This window comes from Mustela putorius, unplaced genomic scaffold (genome assembly GCF_011764305.1).
Source record: "Mustela putorius furo isolate JIRA1106 unplaced genomic scaffold, ASM1176430v1.1 tig00003853_pilon_pilon_pilon, whole genome shotgun sequence".
NCBI lineage: Eukaryota > Metazoa > Chordata > Mammalia > Carnivora > Mustelidae > Mustela > Mustela putorius.
The window spans coordinates 61452390-61471507 of record NW_025422005.1 but is presented as its reverse complement, the minus strand read 5'-3'; the positions used below and the strand labels follow the sequence as shown (position 1 = coordinate 61471507).

Sequence of the window (19118 nt, the reverse complement as noted above, 5' to 3'; positions counted from 1 at the left end):
ATACCCAGATAACCAAGGCACACTAATGGAACACATCCAGAGATAATCAAACTTCCACTAATTAAATAAAATGTTTTCCCATATCTAAGAATTTACTATCTACATCCAAGTATTTCACCCAAAACAGGAGGTTGCTATGTTATTAGCCTAATGCAGTTATAATAATGCTTTGCGCTTCAGAGGATTACTGATTAGAGCCCATGGAGGTTTTGCCAGCTTGGAGTGTCTTTCATTTCCTGCATTCCACCCTTCAAGTCTGTCTGTATTACTCAAATTCCATGCTTTCCCTTTAGTTCATCATCTTCTTCTTTTCCTTTCCTTATACTTGGAGTGATTCCTCCCAACCACAAACCTCTTTGCTTTTAACTTTCTGCACATCTTTATTTTATAACCTAGATTTTTTTTTAAGGCTACAATCCATCCAAAGGGCTGTTACATAGACAGTTTAGTATGTATATCATGGTCATATATACAACAGAGGATTCAAAATTATTCAAGAAGGAAAAGGACACATTTTACTATATCCCTGTAAGGATATCTCTCTGACCCCACAATTTTGTCTTAGGAACAATGAATGCTGTTTACTGCTATGAAGAATTATTTTAATAGCAGAAGAAAACTTGCTATGAAAATTATTTTAATTACTAGGTCTGAAGGTTAAAAGTAAATGACTCTAGTACTAAGATCATCTCCTTGACATTGTGAGTCTGAGGCCCTCTGGGTCTAAAGTAGAAAACATAGGGATTAGGTCTTGATTATATAAGCCAAGGAATTCCTATTGACCTCACATGTTCAAAATGCCTAGGTTATTAAAGTAGCAGTCTCAGGCCTTCTTTGTACATACTAAAGGAGGAAACTTTCACAGCAATTATACAGCCAAGACTTGGCTCAATATTTTGCTATCTCCCCTTCTTATCATTCTAAAAACTCACTTTCCAAATGCACTGAAAAGTGGAATCACTTTGATGTTTGTTCTTCCTTCTGCCAAACTTGGCCCACACATTATCATTTAAATAAGAGACAAGAAAAATTCAAGACTTGCTATATCTTCTCATCATTTAAATCCAAAAGATAGTTTCATAAGAAAGGGTAAACAAAAATAAAGCTGGGGGCATCGCATTACCTGATTTCAAGCTCTATTACAAAGCTGTGATCACCAAGACAGCATGGTACTGGCATAAAAACAGACACATAGACCAGTGGAACAGAGTAGAGAGCCCAGATATGGACCCTCAACTCTATGGTCAATTAATCTTCGACAAAACAGGAAAAAATATACAGTGAAAAAAGTCAGTCTCTTCAATAAATGGTGCTGGGAAAACTGGACAGCTATAAGTAGAAGAATGAAACTCGACCATTCTCTTACACCGTACACAAAGATAAACTCAAATGGATAAAAGACCTCAACGTGAGACAGGAATCCATCAGAATCCTAGAGGAGAACATAGGCAGTAATCTCTTCGATATCAGCCACAGCAACTTCTTTCAAGATATGTCTCCAAAGGCAAAGGAAACAAAAGCGAAAATAAACTTTTGGGACTTCATCAAAATCAAAAGCTTCTGCACAGCAAAGGAAACAGTCAAAAAAACAAAGAGGCAACCCACGGAATGGGAGAAGATATTTGCAAATGACAGTACAGACAAAAGGTTGATATCCAGTATCTATAATGAACTCCTCGAACTCAACACACATGAAACAGGCAAACATCAAAAAATGGGCAGAAGATATGAACAGACACTTCTCCAATAAAGACATACAAATGGCTATCAGACACATGAAAAAATGTTCATCATCCCTAGCCCTCAGGGAGATTCAAATTAAAACCACATTGAGATATCACTTTACACCAGTTAGAATGGCCAAAATGAACAAAACAGGAAACAACATGTGTTGGAGAGAATGTGGAGAAAGGGGAACCCTCTTCCACTGTTGCTGGGAATGCAAGTTAGTGCAACCTCTTTGGAGAACAGTGTGGAGATTCCTCAAGAAATTAAAAATACAACTTCCCTATGACCCTGCCATTGCATTCCTGGGTATTTACCCCAAAGATACAGATGTCATGAAAAGAAGGGCCATCTGTACCCCAATGTTTATAGCAGCAATGGCCACGGTCACCAAACTGTGGAAAGAGCCAAGATGCCCTTCAACGGACAAATGGATAAGGAAGATGTGGTCCATATACACTATGGAGTATTATGCCTCCATCAGAAAGGACGAATACCCAACTTTTGTAGCAACATGGATGGGACTGGAAGAGATTATGCTGAGTGAAATAAGTCAAGCAGAGAGAGTCAACTATCATATGGTTTCATTTATTTGTGGAGCATAACAAATATCATGGAGGACAAGGGGTCTTAGAGAGGAGAAGGGAATTGAGGTAAATTGGAAGGGGAGGTGAACCATGAGAGACTATGGACTCTGAAAAAAATCTGAGGGGTTTGAAGTGGCGAGGGGGTGGGAGGTTGGGGTACCAGGTGGTGGGTATTATAGAGGGCACAGATTACATGGAGCACTGGGTGTGGTGGAAAAATAATGAATACTGTTTTTCTGAAAATAAATAAATTTAATTAAAAAAAAAGAAAGGGTACACACATCCCTCTTCCCCCATATTCTTGCCTGTTAATTACCAAATCACCAGAACCAAACAAGAATGCCACCAGTCCTTCTTCACCTTGAGAAAAGAACCCACAATTGTTAACGTTTTTGCCAAAAGAACTCTATATAAACCAAGTTATTTAGCATTCTTCTTTCCCTCTTTTCTCTCCTTCCCATTTGGCTTTTCTTTTCCCATTAGAGATCAGCTCAAGTAACATCTTCCCAGGGAAGCCCTTCATGATTTCTCAATTTTAAATAGTGTCCTTAAACTTTTTACCTTAAACTTTATACAGTGTTGTTTTTCCTTTTTGTTTTATTCGTGAGAGTTTTTTATTTTTCTGATGGTTTCTATTTGTTTTCTTGATCATGACCCACCTCTTCTGCTAGAAATACAAACTTTCTAAGAACAGGGAAAATTTGTATGTCTAACTCACTGTTTTACTCAGTTCCTAGCACAGTGTCTACCACATATTAGGATTGTAATAATGTTTTTTGAATAAATGACTGAAACCAGGTATGAGAAATATAATGTTGAAATATAAATGCCCTTAATCTTATAATGAATGCTTTCTAAAATAAAAGAGAAAAATAATGATACAAGCGCTAAAATTTTATTTAGCCTAGTTCTAGGAAGGAAAAGGTAGAGGATGCTGTGAATGTGCTATTCATAATAGCACTGTTTTACAGGAAGCTAGAGGGGTCAGGAAAGAGTTCCTTAAGGAACTATCTTTTCAGCTAAATTTGAAAGATGAATATAAGTTGATTAAGCAAAAAGGGAACATAAGACTCAGAGGGAAATATTTCACAGTTGCAATGCATAGAAAGAGGAGTTTTATTTAGAACTTATTTTAAAATCATCTGCCTATTAAAATTTAAGTATTAGAACTGTATAGTTAATAAGAAACCCATAGTATTTAAAGAAATATCTCCAGAGACAACAGAAGATCAGTAAGTGGCATTCTTGGGAACATCTACCATATTATGATGAACTAGATGCCATTAATGAGACAGGAAATTGAATGCTATGACTGGGATATTTGCTCATTCTCTAATTCACTTCAATAAACAAGTATTGAGCACCTATTAGGAATCAGTCTTTGAATTAGCTTTTTGGAAGACATAAAATTAATAGCTCAAATGTTTGTTTTCAAGAAGTTTATATTCTGGTAAGGGGCAGAGTGTTTCAATATGCAATGGTAAATACAGAGATAGAGTTGCGCATATGGTATAATAAACATAAAGAAAGGACATGTATGCTAGCCTGGAACATCAGGGAAGACTTTCAGGAAGAGACTATCTGTAAACTGAGTTTTGAAAGCTAAGTAGAAATCAGAAAATGAGAGTGGAGTGGGTAAGGGAGAATGAGGGGTGTCGAGATAGAGAAGACTGTATGAGAAAAGGCTTGGAAACATGGAATACATCGATACACATGGAGAAAAAGGAGTATATTTGTATTACTATCATGTGAATAGATACTGTTTCACAGGGTAATTGTGCACAGATGATAAGTTAATACGTATGAAGTATTTAGAATATGCCTGGCACAGAGAGAACCCCCACTCAGTGTTAGCAATGTAGTGGATTTAATGATGATTGCAGAATGTGGGGTCATTCACATGACAGTGACTGGATATGAGGTTTAAGAGGTAGGAAGGGCACAGGGCATGGGCACAGGGTATGCCATGATAATATATTGGAACTTTTTCAATAGGTAATAGTGTGCCAGTGAAAGATGTTAAGCTGGGAAATGCTATGGCCCTATTTACACCTTGAATACTTCTTCAAAACTACAGTTAGAAAATGAAATCAAAGAAGCTGAAGAAAAAAAGGAAAAGAAAAAAATGAAGAGTAGTTATGAAGCTATTAAAATGGATCAGGATAAAGATAAGGTTATAAACTAAAACAGTGACAGTAAAAATAAAAAAAAGAAAGGATGGATTAAGTACCCATGAGGCAAAATGATGGGAACTTTTGGAAAGAGAGATAGAGGGAAAAAAAGTCACCAAGCATCTTATACCTCCATCAGAAAGGATGAATATCCAACTTTTGTAGCAACATGGATGCACTGGAAGAGATTATGCTGAATGAAATAAGTCAAGCAGAGAGAGTCAATTATCATATGGTTTCACTTATTTGTGGAGCATAACAAATAGAATGGAGGACATGGGGAGATGGAGAGGAGAAGGGAGTTGAGGGAAATTGGAAGGGGAGGTGAACCATGAGAGACTACGGACTCTGAAAAACAGTCTGAGGGTTCTGAAGAGGCGGGGGGTGGGGGTGGGAGGTTGGGGGAACAAGGTGGTGGGTATTAGGGAGGGCATGTACTGCATGGAGAACTGGGTGTGGCACAAAAAACAATGAATACTGTTACACTGAAAAGAAATACAAAATAAAAAAAAAAGTCACCAAGCATCAATCCAGATCTCTGACTTCAGTGACTAAGTGGATGGTAATGCCATTAAATTGACAGAATGAATAAGAGATATGGTAGGAGAAACTGATTGATGAGAACAAAAAAGATATTAAGTTCAATTTTGGACTTGCTGAGTTTTACACACTCCTCAGATATCGAAGTAAAAAGATCTATCATGTCAGTTCGTGTGTTGGTTTGAAAACACAGTCACAATTTCTGACACTTGTCCATAACTGAGGGGGAAAACCCTGCTATTGTGAAGAGACTTGCAAATTTGTGTTGAATTTTAAAATATTGTTTTACATATTTGTATGGTACTATACATATTAGAATAATGGTTTTAAATTGCTTTTTAAATATTTGATTAGTGACTTTCAAAACCTTCTTAACCTTGCTTCAATCCTGAGGTTTTAAAATATATGGTATTACTTGATTCATAAGAAATATAAATACAACAAAACAGCACTTTTTTTTTTTTGGTTTGTTTTAAAGATTTATATATTTATTTGAGAGAGGGACAGAGACTGGGGGAAGGGGCAAAGGAAGAGAATAGTCAAGCAGCTCCCATTGAGTGTGGAGCCCGACATACGGGCTCGCTCTCATGACCCATGAGATCAGGACCTGAGCCAAAACCAAGAGTCAGATGCTTAACCAACTGAGCCACCCAGCCTCATAACAACACATGGTTTTATATATTCCAGGTTTTTCCGGTGGTGTTTGGCAGGGATATAAACTCTTCATTAGAGAGTTTATAGGAGATTCCCATCATTCTAATATATCAATATGTCATATTTCTCATTCTACACTAAAACATGTAAATTAGGAAAGACTGAAATTTGGAATTTATGTGAAGCTTGCTTGAACCTTTTTGATGAAGTTAATAATAATGGATACCATTATTTTTACCGAGAATCTGTTATGTTCCAGACATTTATTTATTTGTTTATTTATTTAAATTTATTTATTTGAGAGAGAGAAATCCTGCTCCTCATTTTAATCCTGCTCCTCATTTTAAGTCTGAAGATTAAGGCTTAGGGAGGTTAAATGACTTGCCCAAAGTCATTATATGATTAGGATGGAATTTGAACTGAGATCTGATTCTCAGGTGAGGTGGTAAGAGCTTAAATTCTGCAATAAGACAGAACTCTGTTTGGTACCTGCTCTCCACTTAAGAGCTGTGCTGTTTGGGCAAGTGTGACTTGGCAGATTGAAGTCTCAAATTTTTAATCTGTAATAGAAAGGCAATAACATTTTAAAGAGTTATGTGGATAATTTAATTATACATACATTTATATGCATGTGTAATAGGCATTTAATGAATGTAAGTTTTTTCTACTATCCATTTTAATGTATGGGTTTTTTGTTTTTTTTAGTTTCAAATCTTTGTTTAAATTCTAGTTAGTTAACATACAGTGCAATATTGGTTTTAGGTGTAGAATTCAGTGTGTGTAGGTTTTAATATAGTTACTAAGTTTCAAAAATATTTTACTGTGTGTAGATGTGTTACCCCCCTACAAAAATGAAAGTTCTGACCATTCTAATGAGAGTTGGTACTATTCCATTTGCTTACTTTTTAGAGGAGAGAGTAACTAAACATGTAGAATGTAACCAGCACACACAAAATTGCACATAGATTTTGAAATACCATCTAAATCTTTCATTTATTCCTTCTTCTACCCCGACCGAATTCACTCTAGCACACTAACTGAGGTTCCCTAAACTAAGTAACTAGACTCTCAGTAGGTAAGGATTCAATATAAAGAAGTTTGGGAATTTATTATCCATTGATGGAGGTTTATCAAAAATTTAATGAGTTCGGCTCTTCTTCCTTCAACTCCTCCCCAACTCTTATCTTTTAGTTATTTTTTTACTGGTTGAAAACTGTAGAAACTCACAACTGTAAGACTTTATTACTTTTAGAGAATACACTATAGTATGTTGACTATAAATAATTCACACCATACTACACTTGTCAAAAGGAATGAACAAAGTATATATCATGGTACAGGAACCTTGATTTTTATTGTTTTTGCTCACTTACTCACTAATTCTCCAACTGCAGCTCCCTGTCACTGTGAATTACAGTCGTTCTGATGTATACAAATATTGTATTCTGCGTAATTAGGTATTGGGATAGGAACCTCTGTAAATTACTTTAACTGGTGTCAGTACTGAAGCAAATAAGAAGTTTTAAGTTCTGTTTCTGATTCGGGTTATTTTCTGACCCTAAACAGCCTGACATAAAGAAGTGCTTTTCTTTGTCAAAGGCAGCCTTTTCAAATCTAACTGCCAGACACACTATTGAGCTATGTGTTCAATTCTAATTGGCTGAGATCTTTTCAATTCGGCAGTTTCATCTTTAATGCAATGGATGCGAGATTATGTGTAGGTCTTTTCAATGGGTTTTCCATACTGGTGATTAGGGCAGAGGATTTGAACATAAGCAGGCTGCTGGCTATTTCTTCTGGCCAATTTAAATTGATTCATACAAGTCCTTTGTACCCCAGGGAAAGGGCAGAACAAATCCAAGTGAGTGAGACAGCTATCGCTACTCTCAGATGGAATAGTAGAAAACAAGGCGGGGGGTGGGGGGTAGCCAAGTTGAGGAAGGGAAACACTCTAAATATTGTAAAATTAGAGTTCTGAGTAGTCTAGCAGGGAAATATTGAAACTTAACCAATAGGTTTCTGTGTAGAATCAAGGTCACCAGGAAAATTATTTCCAAGATTGATTTTGATATCTTTAGGTTAAAAGGGCTATGTAAATGGAAACTGTTCTTTATATTTAATCCTTCAGGGAGCCATAGTGAGTAAACTCTTTTCTGAGTTTCCAAAAGAAAGCTGGTAACTCTTATATAACTCTAAAGCATCTCTGAACTGAATGTGCTATATCAGAACAGCAGAGGGTAAGCTAAAAACTTTGTAACAGGTGAAAAGTTTGCCTTAGAAGAATGGAGATGGGCGCTATTGAGAAAAATTCCCATTTTCCTTTAAGAGGGTAGAGAAAGAAAGAAAGAAAGAAAGAAAGAAAGAAAGAAAGAAAGAAAGAAAGGGTTGGTAGACTAGGATAAGCTATTTAAATTTGGCACTTCCAAAAGTACTTTTTTTTTTTTAAGATTTTATTTATTTATTTGACAGAGAGATCACAAGTAGGCAGAGAGGCAGGCAGAGAGAGAGGGAAGCAGGCTCCCCACTGACCAGAAAGCCTGATGCGGGGCTCAATCCCAGGACGCTGAGATCATGACCTGAGCCGAAGGCAAAGGCTTAACACACTGAACCACCCAGGTGCCCCAGTACTCCTTTTTAAACAGACAGACCCTGGCTGTAAGGCTCCCTTCTGGTTTATCACTCCAAGGAGAGAACAAGGTACAGATAACCATGATTGGACCATTTCTATAACATCTCTATCCTATAAAGAAGGAACTTCAAATGAAGTTTTAGTGTTTCCTCAACTCCATCTCTAAGTTGCTCAGGAAAATCCTTCGTATGCCACCTCAGTTAATTTGGGGAATCCCTCTCTGAGGGAGAAAGGAAAGCATTTCTTTATTTAAAGAAAACAGGGACAGTGCACTGTTGACAATATTTCAATATTTCAATCTCCCCTGAAACATGAAAACAATGCAACATTTTTCTAGCAAGAGAAAATAGCAACAGTTTCATTTTGTTGGTTTTGACATGTTCTGCTCTAGAACATATGCAAAGCATCCATCTGTCTCTTGAGTACTGACATTCAATTTGTTAAAATTCATAGTAATAATGGAATACAACACTGATGCCCAGCACATTAGTTGAACAAATAAGGGTGACAAGTATGGCAGATGTTGCAGAGACCAGTGGGTAAATCCTCTAAGCCAAAAGATTTTTGTTGTTGTCATTTGGTAGAAAATCTTGGGAAACTATACAATGATTCATTGTTTCTTAAAGTGTGGAATTCCATAAAAAGTAAAACTAAAGCCAGTTTTCAACCATCACTCTCAGTCAACTAAAAACAAACAAAGCCAACCCCTGTGAAGAGCTAGCTACAGCAGATATATCTGAGCTGTCTTCCGGAAGACTAATGCTTGTAAACAGTCTTTCTCTGAAACTCAAGTTTCTTGAGAGACACTGTCTGAGATTCACATGAATAAATGCAATGTGATGGGTAAGTAGAACTTAGTAAGCCCTCCTGAGGCTTCAGAATATGTAAGATTCTTCAACTGATATTCAAATGCAGAACTACCTGGAATTTATTTTATACAAATTGGAAGGTCCTTATACTAACAGAAATGCATCCAGATGTTCATCAAAAGTCATGCACTTGAATGTTAATAGCAAAAGTATTCTTAATAGTCCTCAACTGAAAATTATCCAAATGCCCCCAAGCAGTAGAATGAATAGTGATACAATAACAAAATAGTATGCTATACAATGGGAATGAACAATATACAACTACCTAAAATAATATGAGTGAATCTCACAAATTGTTGGCCAAAAGAAGCCAGACTCAAAAATGTATATACCATGACATTGCACTTGTACAAAGTACAGAGAGAGGCAAAGCTAATCTGTACTCCAAGAAGGCAGTGGGACCCTCTCCGGGGAATGACTGGAAGAGAATGTAAGTGTAGTTTTTGGGTGCTGGCCATATTCAGTTTCTTCATCTGGATGCTAGATGTTGGATGTGAGTTCAGTTTGTGACAAATCATCGAGCAATATAATATGCAAATGTGTGTGCATGCACATATGTATTTACACAATATTCAAAAAAGAACATATAACATAATAGGGCTACATCCAACTCATTCCTTACTTTACCATGTCTGTTCACATGTCTCTATTAAAGTAAGTCCTATAATCATTTTCTCACTGGCAGTCTTCAGATCTATATTATTCTTTCTCTCTATGTGCTTACAACTTGCCTGTTTTAGCTATCGAATTCCATCTCTCTTAATTGATAAAATTTCGTGTCTCACTATGGAGTATTATGCCTCCATCAGAAAGGACGAATACCCAACTTTTGTAGCAACATGGACGGGACTGGAAGAGATTATGCTGAGTGAAATAAGTCAAGCAGAGAGAGTCAACTATCATATGGTTTCACTTATTTGTGGAGCATAACAAATATCATGGAGGACAAGGGGTCTTAGAGAGGAGAAGGGAGTTGGGGGAAATTGGAAGGGGAGATGAACCATGAGAGGCTATGGACTCCAAAAAACAATCTGAGGGGTTTGAAGTGGCGGGAGGGTGGAAGGTTGGGGTACCGGGTGGTGGGTATTATGGAGGGCACGGATTGCATGGAGCACTGGGTGTGGTGAAAAAATAATGAATACTGTTTTTCTGAAAATAAATTAATTTATTTAAAAAAATTTGATTAAAGTTAAAAAACCTGCAACTATACACAACAATGTAATATTGAGCTTTAAAAAAGCCTCAAAACTGTTTGCACCATGACACACTTTTAATAAAATTAAAAGCCATTAAAATGAAACAAAAAAAAATTTCATGTCTCACTTCAGGCAGAAAATCTTTTATATCAAATAGGTAGCCTAAGAAATCTTCCACATTTTTTTAGTATGGACATCTAAGACTCTAGCATTTAAAAACAGAATACTTCTTTAGATAGTTTAAACATCCTAATAAGACAGCAACAGACAGGCAGCAAAGTTTGATATATTTTACAGTATTTACTTGTAACCCTCTGATTTCAATGACAATGTATACTTTTCCATTTCACTTGAAAATTTAAACTCCACAGGAGCTTATGCATATATGTAAAGCTTGATGATGAGGTATACTATATCTTAAAACAATGATGAAGTGCTATTTCCCCTTTGATTATTTCCAGTTTCCTCTCCTTAAAATGTAGACCTCATTATTGATCATCTCTATTTCTGAACTACTACCATGACCACTGTTACCAGTACTTAAGTACCAATTATTAGTACTTACAATGTGCCAGCCAGTGCTGTAATCAATGTGCATATATTATCTCATTTAATCTTTGTAATCTCTTAAGTAGGAGATGCTATTATTCTCATTCTTTCAGAAGAAACTGAAATTCAGCAAGGATAGATGACTTGTCCAAGATCAAAGAACACAGCTTGATTTAAACCCAGGTGTTCTCATATCAAAGTCCAAAGTTTCATTACTTTGAGCTCACGTAAGTTTACACACAGGCACTAATTATTGGTTCCCTGACTTTTTCTAGTTCAGGCATTGTTAGCAAGGTCAGATGTAACAAATATTCCCTTTCTTCATATTTATTTAATTTGAATCCACATGAAAATTCCCCCGTGTAAGAGACAGAGTCTAGCTCTATGTATACTAAGAAAGTAACTATTATTACATATCACAATTTTGTTTCTCTATTACCTAGGACTGTTGTAGCTCATTCTATTTTCAAAGTGCTGGTATCAAGAATGCCTTCAGCTCATCTGCAACCCTAGAGTTACCTTCCCTAGAAGTGGTCTATTGACTCTTTTTTTTTTAAAGGTAACCCCCCCCCTTTTTTTTTAAGATTTTATTTATTTATTTGACAGAGAGAAATCACAAGTAGATGGAGAGGTAGACAGAGAGAGAGAGAGAGGGAAGCAGACTCCCTGCCGAGCAGAGAGCCCGATGCGGGACTCGATCCCAGGACCCTGAGATCATGACCTGAGCCGAAGGCAGCGGCTTAACCCACTGAGCCACCCAGGCGCCCGGTCTATTGACTCTTTGATCAAGTTCCTAAAGACTCAAATATAATCTGCAGAGGAAATGGGAGTGTATAATAATTATTAATGCATTGACATAATCTATACATACAGTTCAATGCATCATTATGGAGAGGCAATGATGAAAAATATACCTTTTTCATAAGCCCACATCAAACATGTCTGTTCATCTTTTTCACCACTAGACCTGCTGGGATCACAAGCTACCAGATTCATATCAGCTCCATTATCCAGTAAGAACTGAACCAGGCGAATGTGACCATGGTAGCAAGCAGAGTGCAATCCTACAATAGAATGAAAGTATGAAAGGAGAAAAGAGGAAAACTGAACCCAGATTTTCAAAAGACAGCTATTACCATATCATAGCATTGTTGCCAGAGATACGAAGCAAAGATAGATGTCTTTGATAAAGAATTAATTCTATATTGAGCAAACACAACATACTTTAAGCAAAAGAAGTATCCTATTCTAGTTGATCTAGAGAGGTTGCCTTATGTTTAGCTCAATTTTTAGTATTTCTACATGCACTGAGATTACCAAGAACAAATGTTGGCATCTCTGTATAAGAACTAAGACCCAAAGCCAGTGTTTTTCTTGAGCAGCAAGAAAAACAGGCAGTGTGGTCAATTTGTTCCTGGTATGGGGCATAATAGATGCACCAACTGTAGATAATTTACTGCAATAAAGAAGCTGATCAAAAGTCAGTCTGCTTTTTATTGTTACCATGCACCATCAATTCTAAAAGATGTCAGTGATAAAATAATCAAACGTTCTTCCTCATTAGGGTTGACAATGTCATCTATTCTTCTATTCCCCACTATTCTTGAGCAATGATATGTATTGAAAACTAGTGATGTTTCACCAAAGTCTGACCTGTGTGCCCGTCCCTTCCTTGGTGGTTGATGCTTATGACATTTTGATCAAGTAGAAATTTAACCAGGTCAATGCTCTTGCCATAGGTACAAGCACTGCAAAAATAAAACAAAAGGAAAAGACTTCTGTTATGAGTTGAATTGTGTGCCCCACAAATTAATGTGTTCAAGCCCTCTTACAATTTCACAATGTGATTGTATTTAAAGGAGTATGATTTAAAGAAGTATTTCAATTAAAATGGAGTCATTGGGATGGGCCCTATTCCAACATGACTGTTGTCCTTATAAAAAAGGGAAGATTAGTACACAGATGACACAAACAAAGGGACAATCATGTGAAGACAAAACAAAAATGTGGCTATTTATTAGCCTAGGAGAGAGGCCTCAGAAGAAATCAAATCTGCTGACATCAAGATCTTGGACTTCTAGTCTCCATAAACTGTGAGAAAATCAATTTCTGGGGTTCAAGCCATCCAGTCTATTGTATTTTGTTATAGCAATCCCTAAAAAATGGATACAGCTCTGATACACCCAGGCAATTCCAGAATCTAGTGTGTTTATAAGAGTGCTAGAAAGACAAAGTAGGGAGAAGGAGGAAATGAGAGAGGAGAAGGAAGTGATAAAATATAAGCACATGTAGGGCGCCTAGGTAGCTCAGTGGGTTAAGCCGCTGCCTTCGGCTCAGGTCATGATCTCGGGGTCCTGGGATCGAGTCCCACATCGGGCTCTCTGCTCAGCAGGGAGCCTGCTTCCTCCTCTCTCTCTGCCTGCCTCTCTGCCTACTTGTGATCTCTCTCTGTCAAATAAATAAATAAAATCTTAAAAAAAAATTAAAAAAAAATATAAGCACATGTAGCAATATAATCCTGAGATTCCCAAATCTGGTCTTTCAAGATAAGAAGTTGTATAAAATTTCGAGTATCTGATTATTAAATATTTTCCATGATATTCTTTTTCATAAAAGGAGGAAAAGTATTGCAGGACTTTCATGCATTTTTAGCTACAAGACCTAGGCATTCTGCAGGACAATGGAATGGGGGAACTCAGAAGGGTCCTGAGAGACTTAGGTGACACCTGGACTTGTGATTGGCATCTGAAATGGCAGGGGGGCAGTTTGTGGGACTGAGCCATTAGCCTATGGGGTCTAATACTAACTCCTGGTAGATGGTATCAGAATTGAATTGAATTGTAGGACACATGCTTACGGAAAGTTGGAGACACATACTTACAGAAAATTGGAGAATTTTTTGGTGTGGGAAAAACTCATGCATGACCAGTGTCATGTATTTTGGAAGAGAAGTACTGAATTTTGTAGAACAATACAGATAAACAGTGTGTTTTTCCTTCCAAACTTGGTTTTAGAATAGGTAGTTCATTGGGTCTTAATATTTCCACTTCTTGGGGTGACCTTGGCAATCTTTTTTCTTTAATAAAATGTCATTATTTTCCTTAAAGAAATATATTATTCATCTAGCTAAACTGTTGTTTCATCTATGAAGTCTCATGAACCAAAGGCTGAGTTCATTGCCATCTCTACTCTTTCTTTGTCATTTTAGACTTATGGCACTTATCATATTGTGTTATGATAATGGCTACGGCTCTGATTACCTTGATACCTTACAATAGAGTTGCTTTAAGGAGGGAACACTCTTAATGTTCCATTGTCGGAACTGCCTCATTGATTCTTTTCAAAGCAACCATTTACAGGAATTAATGAGTTCTGAATATATATATGTATATATATACATATTTATGCACACACATATATGTGTGTGTACATATATGTGTGTACATGAATATATACATATGAAAATGATAACAGAAATGTATTCAGTGCTTTCTATTGAGTGCAAGGCATTGTAACTTTTACATAAAAATTTCAGAACCAGAGTGAACTCCTAATGTAAAAGGAGTTTCTTTTATAAATATGTGCTTAAGTGAATAGAATAAAATATTAATATGTTATTCCTAGTAGCCACAGGCTTATACAAAATAAAACGACTGGATATATACTTTCAACTCACTTCACTAAACTAGTCATATAGACTGTTCTGGAGGTGACAATCATCCTTTGATTATAGTTGGTTCCAATTTATGTGCACAGAGTAGCAAAATGATTTGAAAACTAGCCTGAGGTGTCAGCCTTAACAAGCATGACCTAATGGGGAAAAAGGACACCCGTAACCATTTATATCAGTTCTGCCAATTATCCCCTTGGGGAGAAATTCCACTGACCCATTTTGACTGAAAGCATGATCTAAAGAGTTCTTGCATCCGTTCTATTACAGAGCATGTAGAACACAGACAAAATATTTTGGTACTAGAACATGAAGATATATAAAAAGCACAGAATTTGGATTCAGGTGGGTATTTAATACGTGATTTCCTAGTCCTAGACTCTTTGGCAAGTTACTTAGCTTCTCTGTGCCCCAGTTTCTCGTCTTCAAAAGAGGAATAATAAATCCTACTTCATTAAATGGTTATAAGGACTAAAGGAGATAATGGGTGCAAATCATCTGGCATATATTCACTACTACATAAATAGTAGTTTTCTTCAACTCCCTTTTGGCTGGTTTTTTGTTTGTTTGTTTTGTTTTGTTTTTTATGTTTTTTTTTTTTTCCTGATAAAAATCCGAGCATCTAAGCCATATTGGGCAGACTGATGCCTTATCAGGAAACATAAGCTTAATACTACTTCAGTATGAAAAAAAAGTCTCCTCATTTCTATTAGTCACCAGTATAATACAAACACTATGTAAATAACATATTAGTCTCAAATACATTTTTTAGAAGTTGCAAACTAGCCAAGAAATTTATAATGTGTAGGTAAATGATCTTATAGTCAGGGTTTATTAAATTCAAAGTACTATGTTTTTATTTTTATAGCAAAATAGTAACTCATTGTTAAAAATGAAGGTTTCAAATTTTATAAGACATCTGCCTTACTTTTGGATATTTTAGGGAGCTATGGTTCTGAATTTTTAGCAGACTTTTTCTTCCTTCTCTAGAGCACACTTTAAAGGACTCTCATGCATTCCTAGAAAGGAGTTAATGCCTTCTTAGGTATCTCAGTGGCCACCCTGACTAGGCTTTTACAGGCTGACAGATGGATGTCTTAGATAGGTAGATACATTTGCACATAAGGTATAAGTGGTAAGGGAAAATGTGTCACATTTGATGCTGATGAATTCTGGTAATGAGATTCTTGTCGGAGGAGGATTATGGGCACTGCCCCTTTTGGCAGCTTTCTGCAGAGTGAAGTGGAATAGAAGCAATATGCTTACAGATGTTGATATGCCTGTTGCCTTGACAACATCAGACCCTGTCTTTGTGGCTGCTGCCAGGAATGCAGCATCTGGTTCCAGCCCCCATCTGTTGTACTGACTGCAGCATCTGCCTCTACCTTTTCTTCCGTGCATCTAGCCTGGACTCCTTGTCCTCTGCCCACCCTCTGCTCTTGCTCTCTGATTGCAACATCTGTCACTATCCATTCTCCCTTTTTGTACACAACTTCAGGTGCCTAAGGGTACCAGCTACCCTTAGTGGCTATTGAACTCAAACATCCTTTTACCTGTGGAAAGCTGTTTCACTGAAGATGTTTTCTTTAGTTAGGCTTTCAGTTCCTGATATTTGAATGATTTCCTTGGCAACGTCAAATTTGCCATTGTAGCATGCCCTAGAGTAAAATAAAATATCTTGATAATAGTAAGAAGGTACATGTGGTCCAGCTGAAGGACACATGGAATGGTTTATATTACTCACAGGTGCAAAGGGGTATCTCCATAGATATTAACAACATGTGGCTGAACTTCGCTATCACTCTGGAGCAGGAACTTCACTATATCATGGTGTCCAAAGCGAGAACAGAAATGGAGTGGGACATGGTCTTCATTGTCCTGGGCATTCACTGTCATCAACAAGAAAAGAAAAGGAGGTTATCTGGAGTCCTCGGTGTCTCAGGTTTCTCATGTGTTGTGTCAAGAACTTTTCTAAGTGCCTGAGAGACTCCTGGAAATTGCCAATTAATGATAATAATAAAGGAAATTAAGTGCATCCAATTTAAAAAGTTATAATTCTGTTCTATTGCCCATTGCCACATTAAACAGGCTTTCTTCTAGCTTCCATAAATTCTATGGAATGCATCTAATCAAATCTACCTTGCACAATGTAATAGTTCAGGAAACTAATAAGCATCCAAAAGATCCTCATGGCCTTATTTCCACAAGGATCTCCTTCTAAATTATTTTTTTTTCTTCTCCTGTAAGATGTAAAAAATTACAGTTCTTGGCTACAGCACCATTCCCAGATATTTTGGTTCAACAGGTCAGGGCGGGGTCTAGCACTGTGTATGTTTACAACATTATTTAGGAGTGTACCCTTGACTGAGAATTATCATACTCCAGGATAAACAGCATGGCATAATGAAAATACAAGCTCTAGAGTGAGGCAGACCTCATTAATTATATTTCCTTAGACAGTTATTTAACATCCAGTTGTTCCCTCAGTAGTGGGCATCTGTCCTCTCCTTGGCTCAGCCAGCCTCATGACCCCTTTGGACATTTGGGGAATTCCCTATACCAAGACTACTGACTAGAGGCCAAGACCATGTTTAATCATAGGAGCTGAAAATATGCACTCCAAGCTTCCTTTGCAGTGAGAGCACAGGACTGGCAGAGAGTGGCCACATCTCCCTGTTAAGGCTTTATCCTAGCATAGTTTTTCATAGTGACCCCTTCACTTTCAACAGCACCCTGGTTTGGACACTTATCTATGAGATCCTCCAATCAACACATTATGTCAGACTCTGACATCAGAGCTGACGAGACACAGAAAAGCAGAACCTAATCTATCTTGGCAATGTAGCTCCATCCAGCTTCCAGTGGTAGTGATTCCACTCACAGACTCAGTGCCCTACATGGCTGGTGCCAGAAGAACAAGTGTAGGCATGTGAGCCTAGCAGTAGCAATGTGTTTTCAAAGGACTCCTTTGGGGCTGTGATTATGGACATTGATCCTCACTGTGCGAATTCCAAACCTGGCTTTCCATCCTGTCCTGGGGAAGATTCTGTGCTCTGACTGATATCCTTTAATATATTCCTTTTCTGCTTAAATTAGCAAGAGTTAGTTTCCAGTGCTTAAAGATTAAGAACACCTGATTGATATATACTCATTCCTCAACAAGTATAAAATGATCATTGTATGCCAAGTACTTGAAGTGTTGGAGATACTGATTAATTATTAATTACAATGGATATAATAACAGTACTGTTGCAGGGTTGCTGAAAAGATCAAACGAGATCATGACCAGAAAGTACCTAGCATGGTGCCTGCCACATATTAGACATTTAATGAAAGTGTCTATTCTTCTTTTCTACTAATTTCCCTCCTAGAAACCTGCTAAATGTCAAGGAAAATATGCTATAAATATATAGAATCTCTATACCCTCAAATAACCTGCAATCTCATTGAATATTCAATAATTTTAGGCCAGAAGTAATAACTGAACACCAAGATGCTAAATTCTGGATCTGCTTTAGTGCTTAATTTTTAAAACTAAAATAATTGAAATATCTGCTCTATAGTTATTTATTGTATTTGATTGGTTTGTTAATATGTATAGAAAATAGAATTCAAAATAGAAAATAACAGTCTTTAACAAACCCACTTATTCTCATTCTTATATGTATCTATAATAAGAATTTTTCATAGAATCAAAAGAATTGAAGAAAAATAAGTAAGAGATATGTAGGAAAGAAAAAAAAAGGGAAGGTAATAGTTAATTTTGAAAAATGCACAAGTAGTTTATTATTACTGTTGTTACAACCATCACTTAACATTTAATGAACACAGGCCTTGTCACTGCTATATTTGTAGACAATGATTTTTATTTTATTGTCCTGCAAGATCTAAGCCAAAGGGAAATCTTTAACAAAGTCATTGAACTTTTCCTCCCAAGGCTGTTATTGAAAAATAAATCTTTGAATCTTTTTTATTAATGAGTGGCTAAGAAGGACATCCTTCCTTCAGAAGAATGTTCCTGGTTATTTTGATTATCTTTCTTTTTATGATACTTCTCCTTTGTTCACATTCTGTTGGAAGCTAGGGAAAGTCAATACTATGAGTGAATGCTTTAGAACAGTAGGGAGTCCAGGGCAACTGGAGGTCACGTAAGAGTTCTTGAGGTCCAGAGGGAACATTGTAAAGCAGAACGCAGCACAATCTTCCATTAATTCATAGCTTGCCTTTGGCTCTCCCTGGCCCCACCCAACATTATTTTTTTCTGCTCCAGTCAATAAACTTCAAAGTAGATTATCTACTTGGTGAATTACCTGCAGTGGCCTAGACATTCTTCTCATCAAAGAAGATATAAATACCAACTGAAGGGACAAGCCAGGTGAGATCAGGATCAGACATAGAGTTATATATACACATCTCTATTTCTGCTTCAGCCATTGTTTTCTACTTAGATTTGTCTTGGATTAATGTGTAGTGACCAAAAAAATGTATATATTATTATATCTTATCTGAGGGAAACTGAATGTATGAA

At 36.8% G+C, this 19118-nt stretch overlaps 1 protein-coding gene across 4 annotated transcripts in view; it reads right to left on the bottom strand.

The window, feature by feature from the left end:
• Positions 1–19118, bottom strand: part of LOC101680385 (serine/threonine-protein kinase TNNI3K) — a 329700-nt gene that overhangs the window by 173007 nt on the left and 137575 nt on the right. For all 4 annotated transcript variants that reach the window (XM_045064725.1, XM_045064724.1, XM_045064723.1 and 1 more), the window contains exons 8-11: positions 16335–16479; positions 16144–16248; positions 12574–12668; positions 11835–11984 (exon numbers count right to left, since the gene is read on the bottom strand). In XM_045064725.1, the coding sequence (XP_044920660.1) occupies positions 11835–11984; positions 12574–12668; positions 16144–16248; positions 16335–16479 (495 nt within the window). The remainder of the gene's footprint in view (positions 1–11834; positions 11985–12573; positions 12669–16143; positions 16249–16334; positions 16480–19118) is intronic.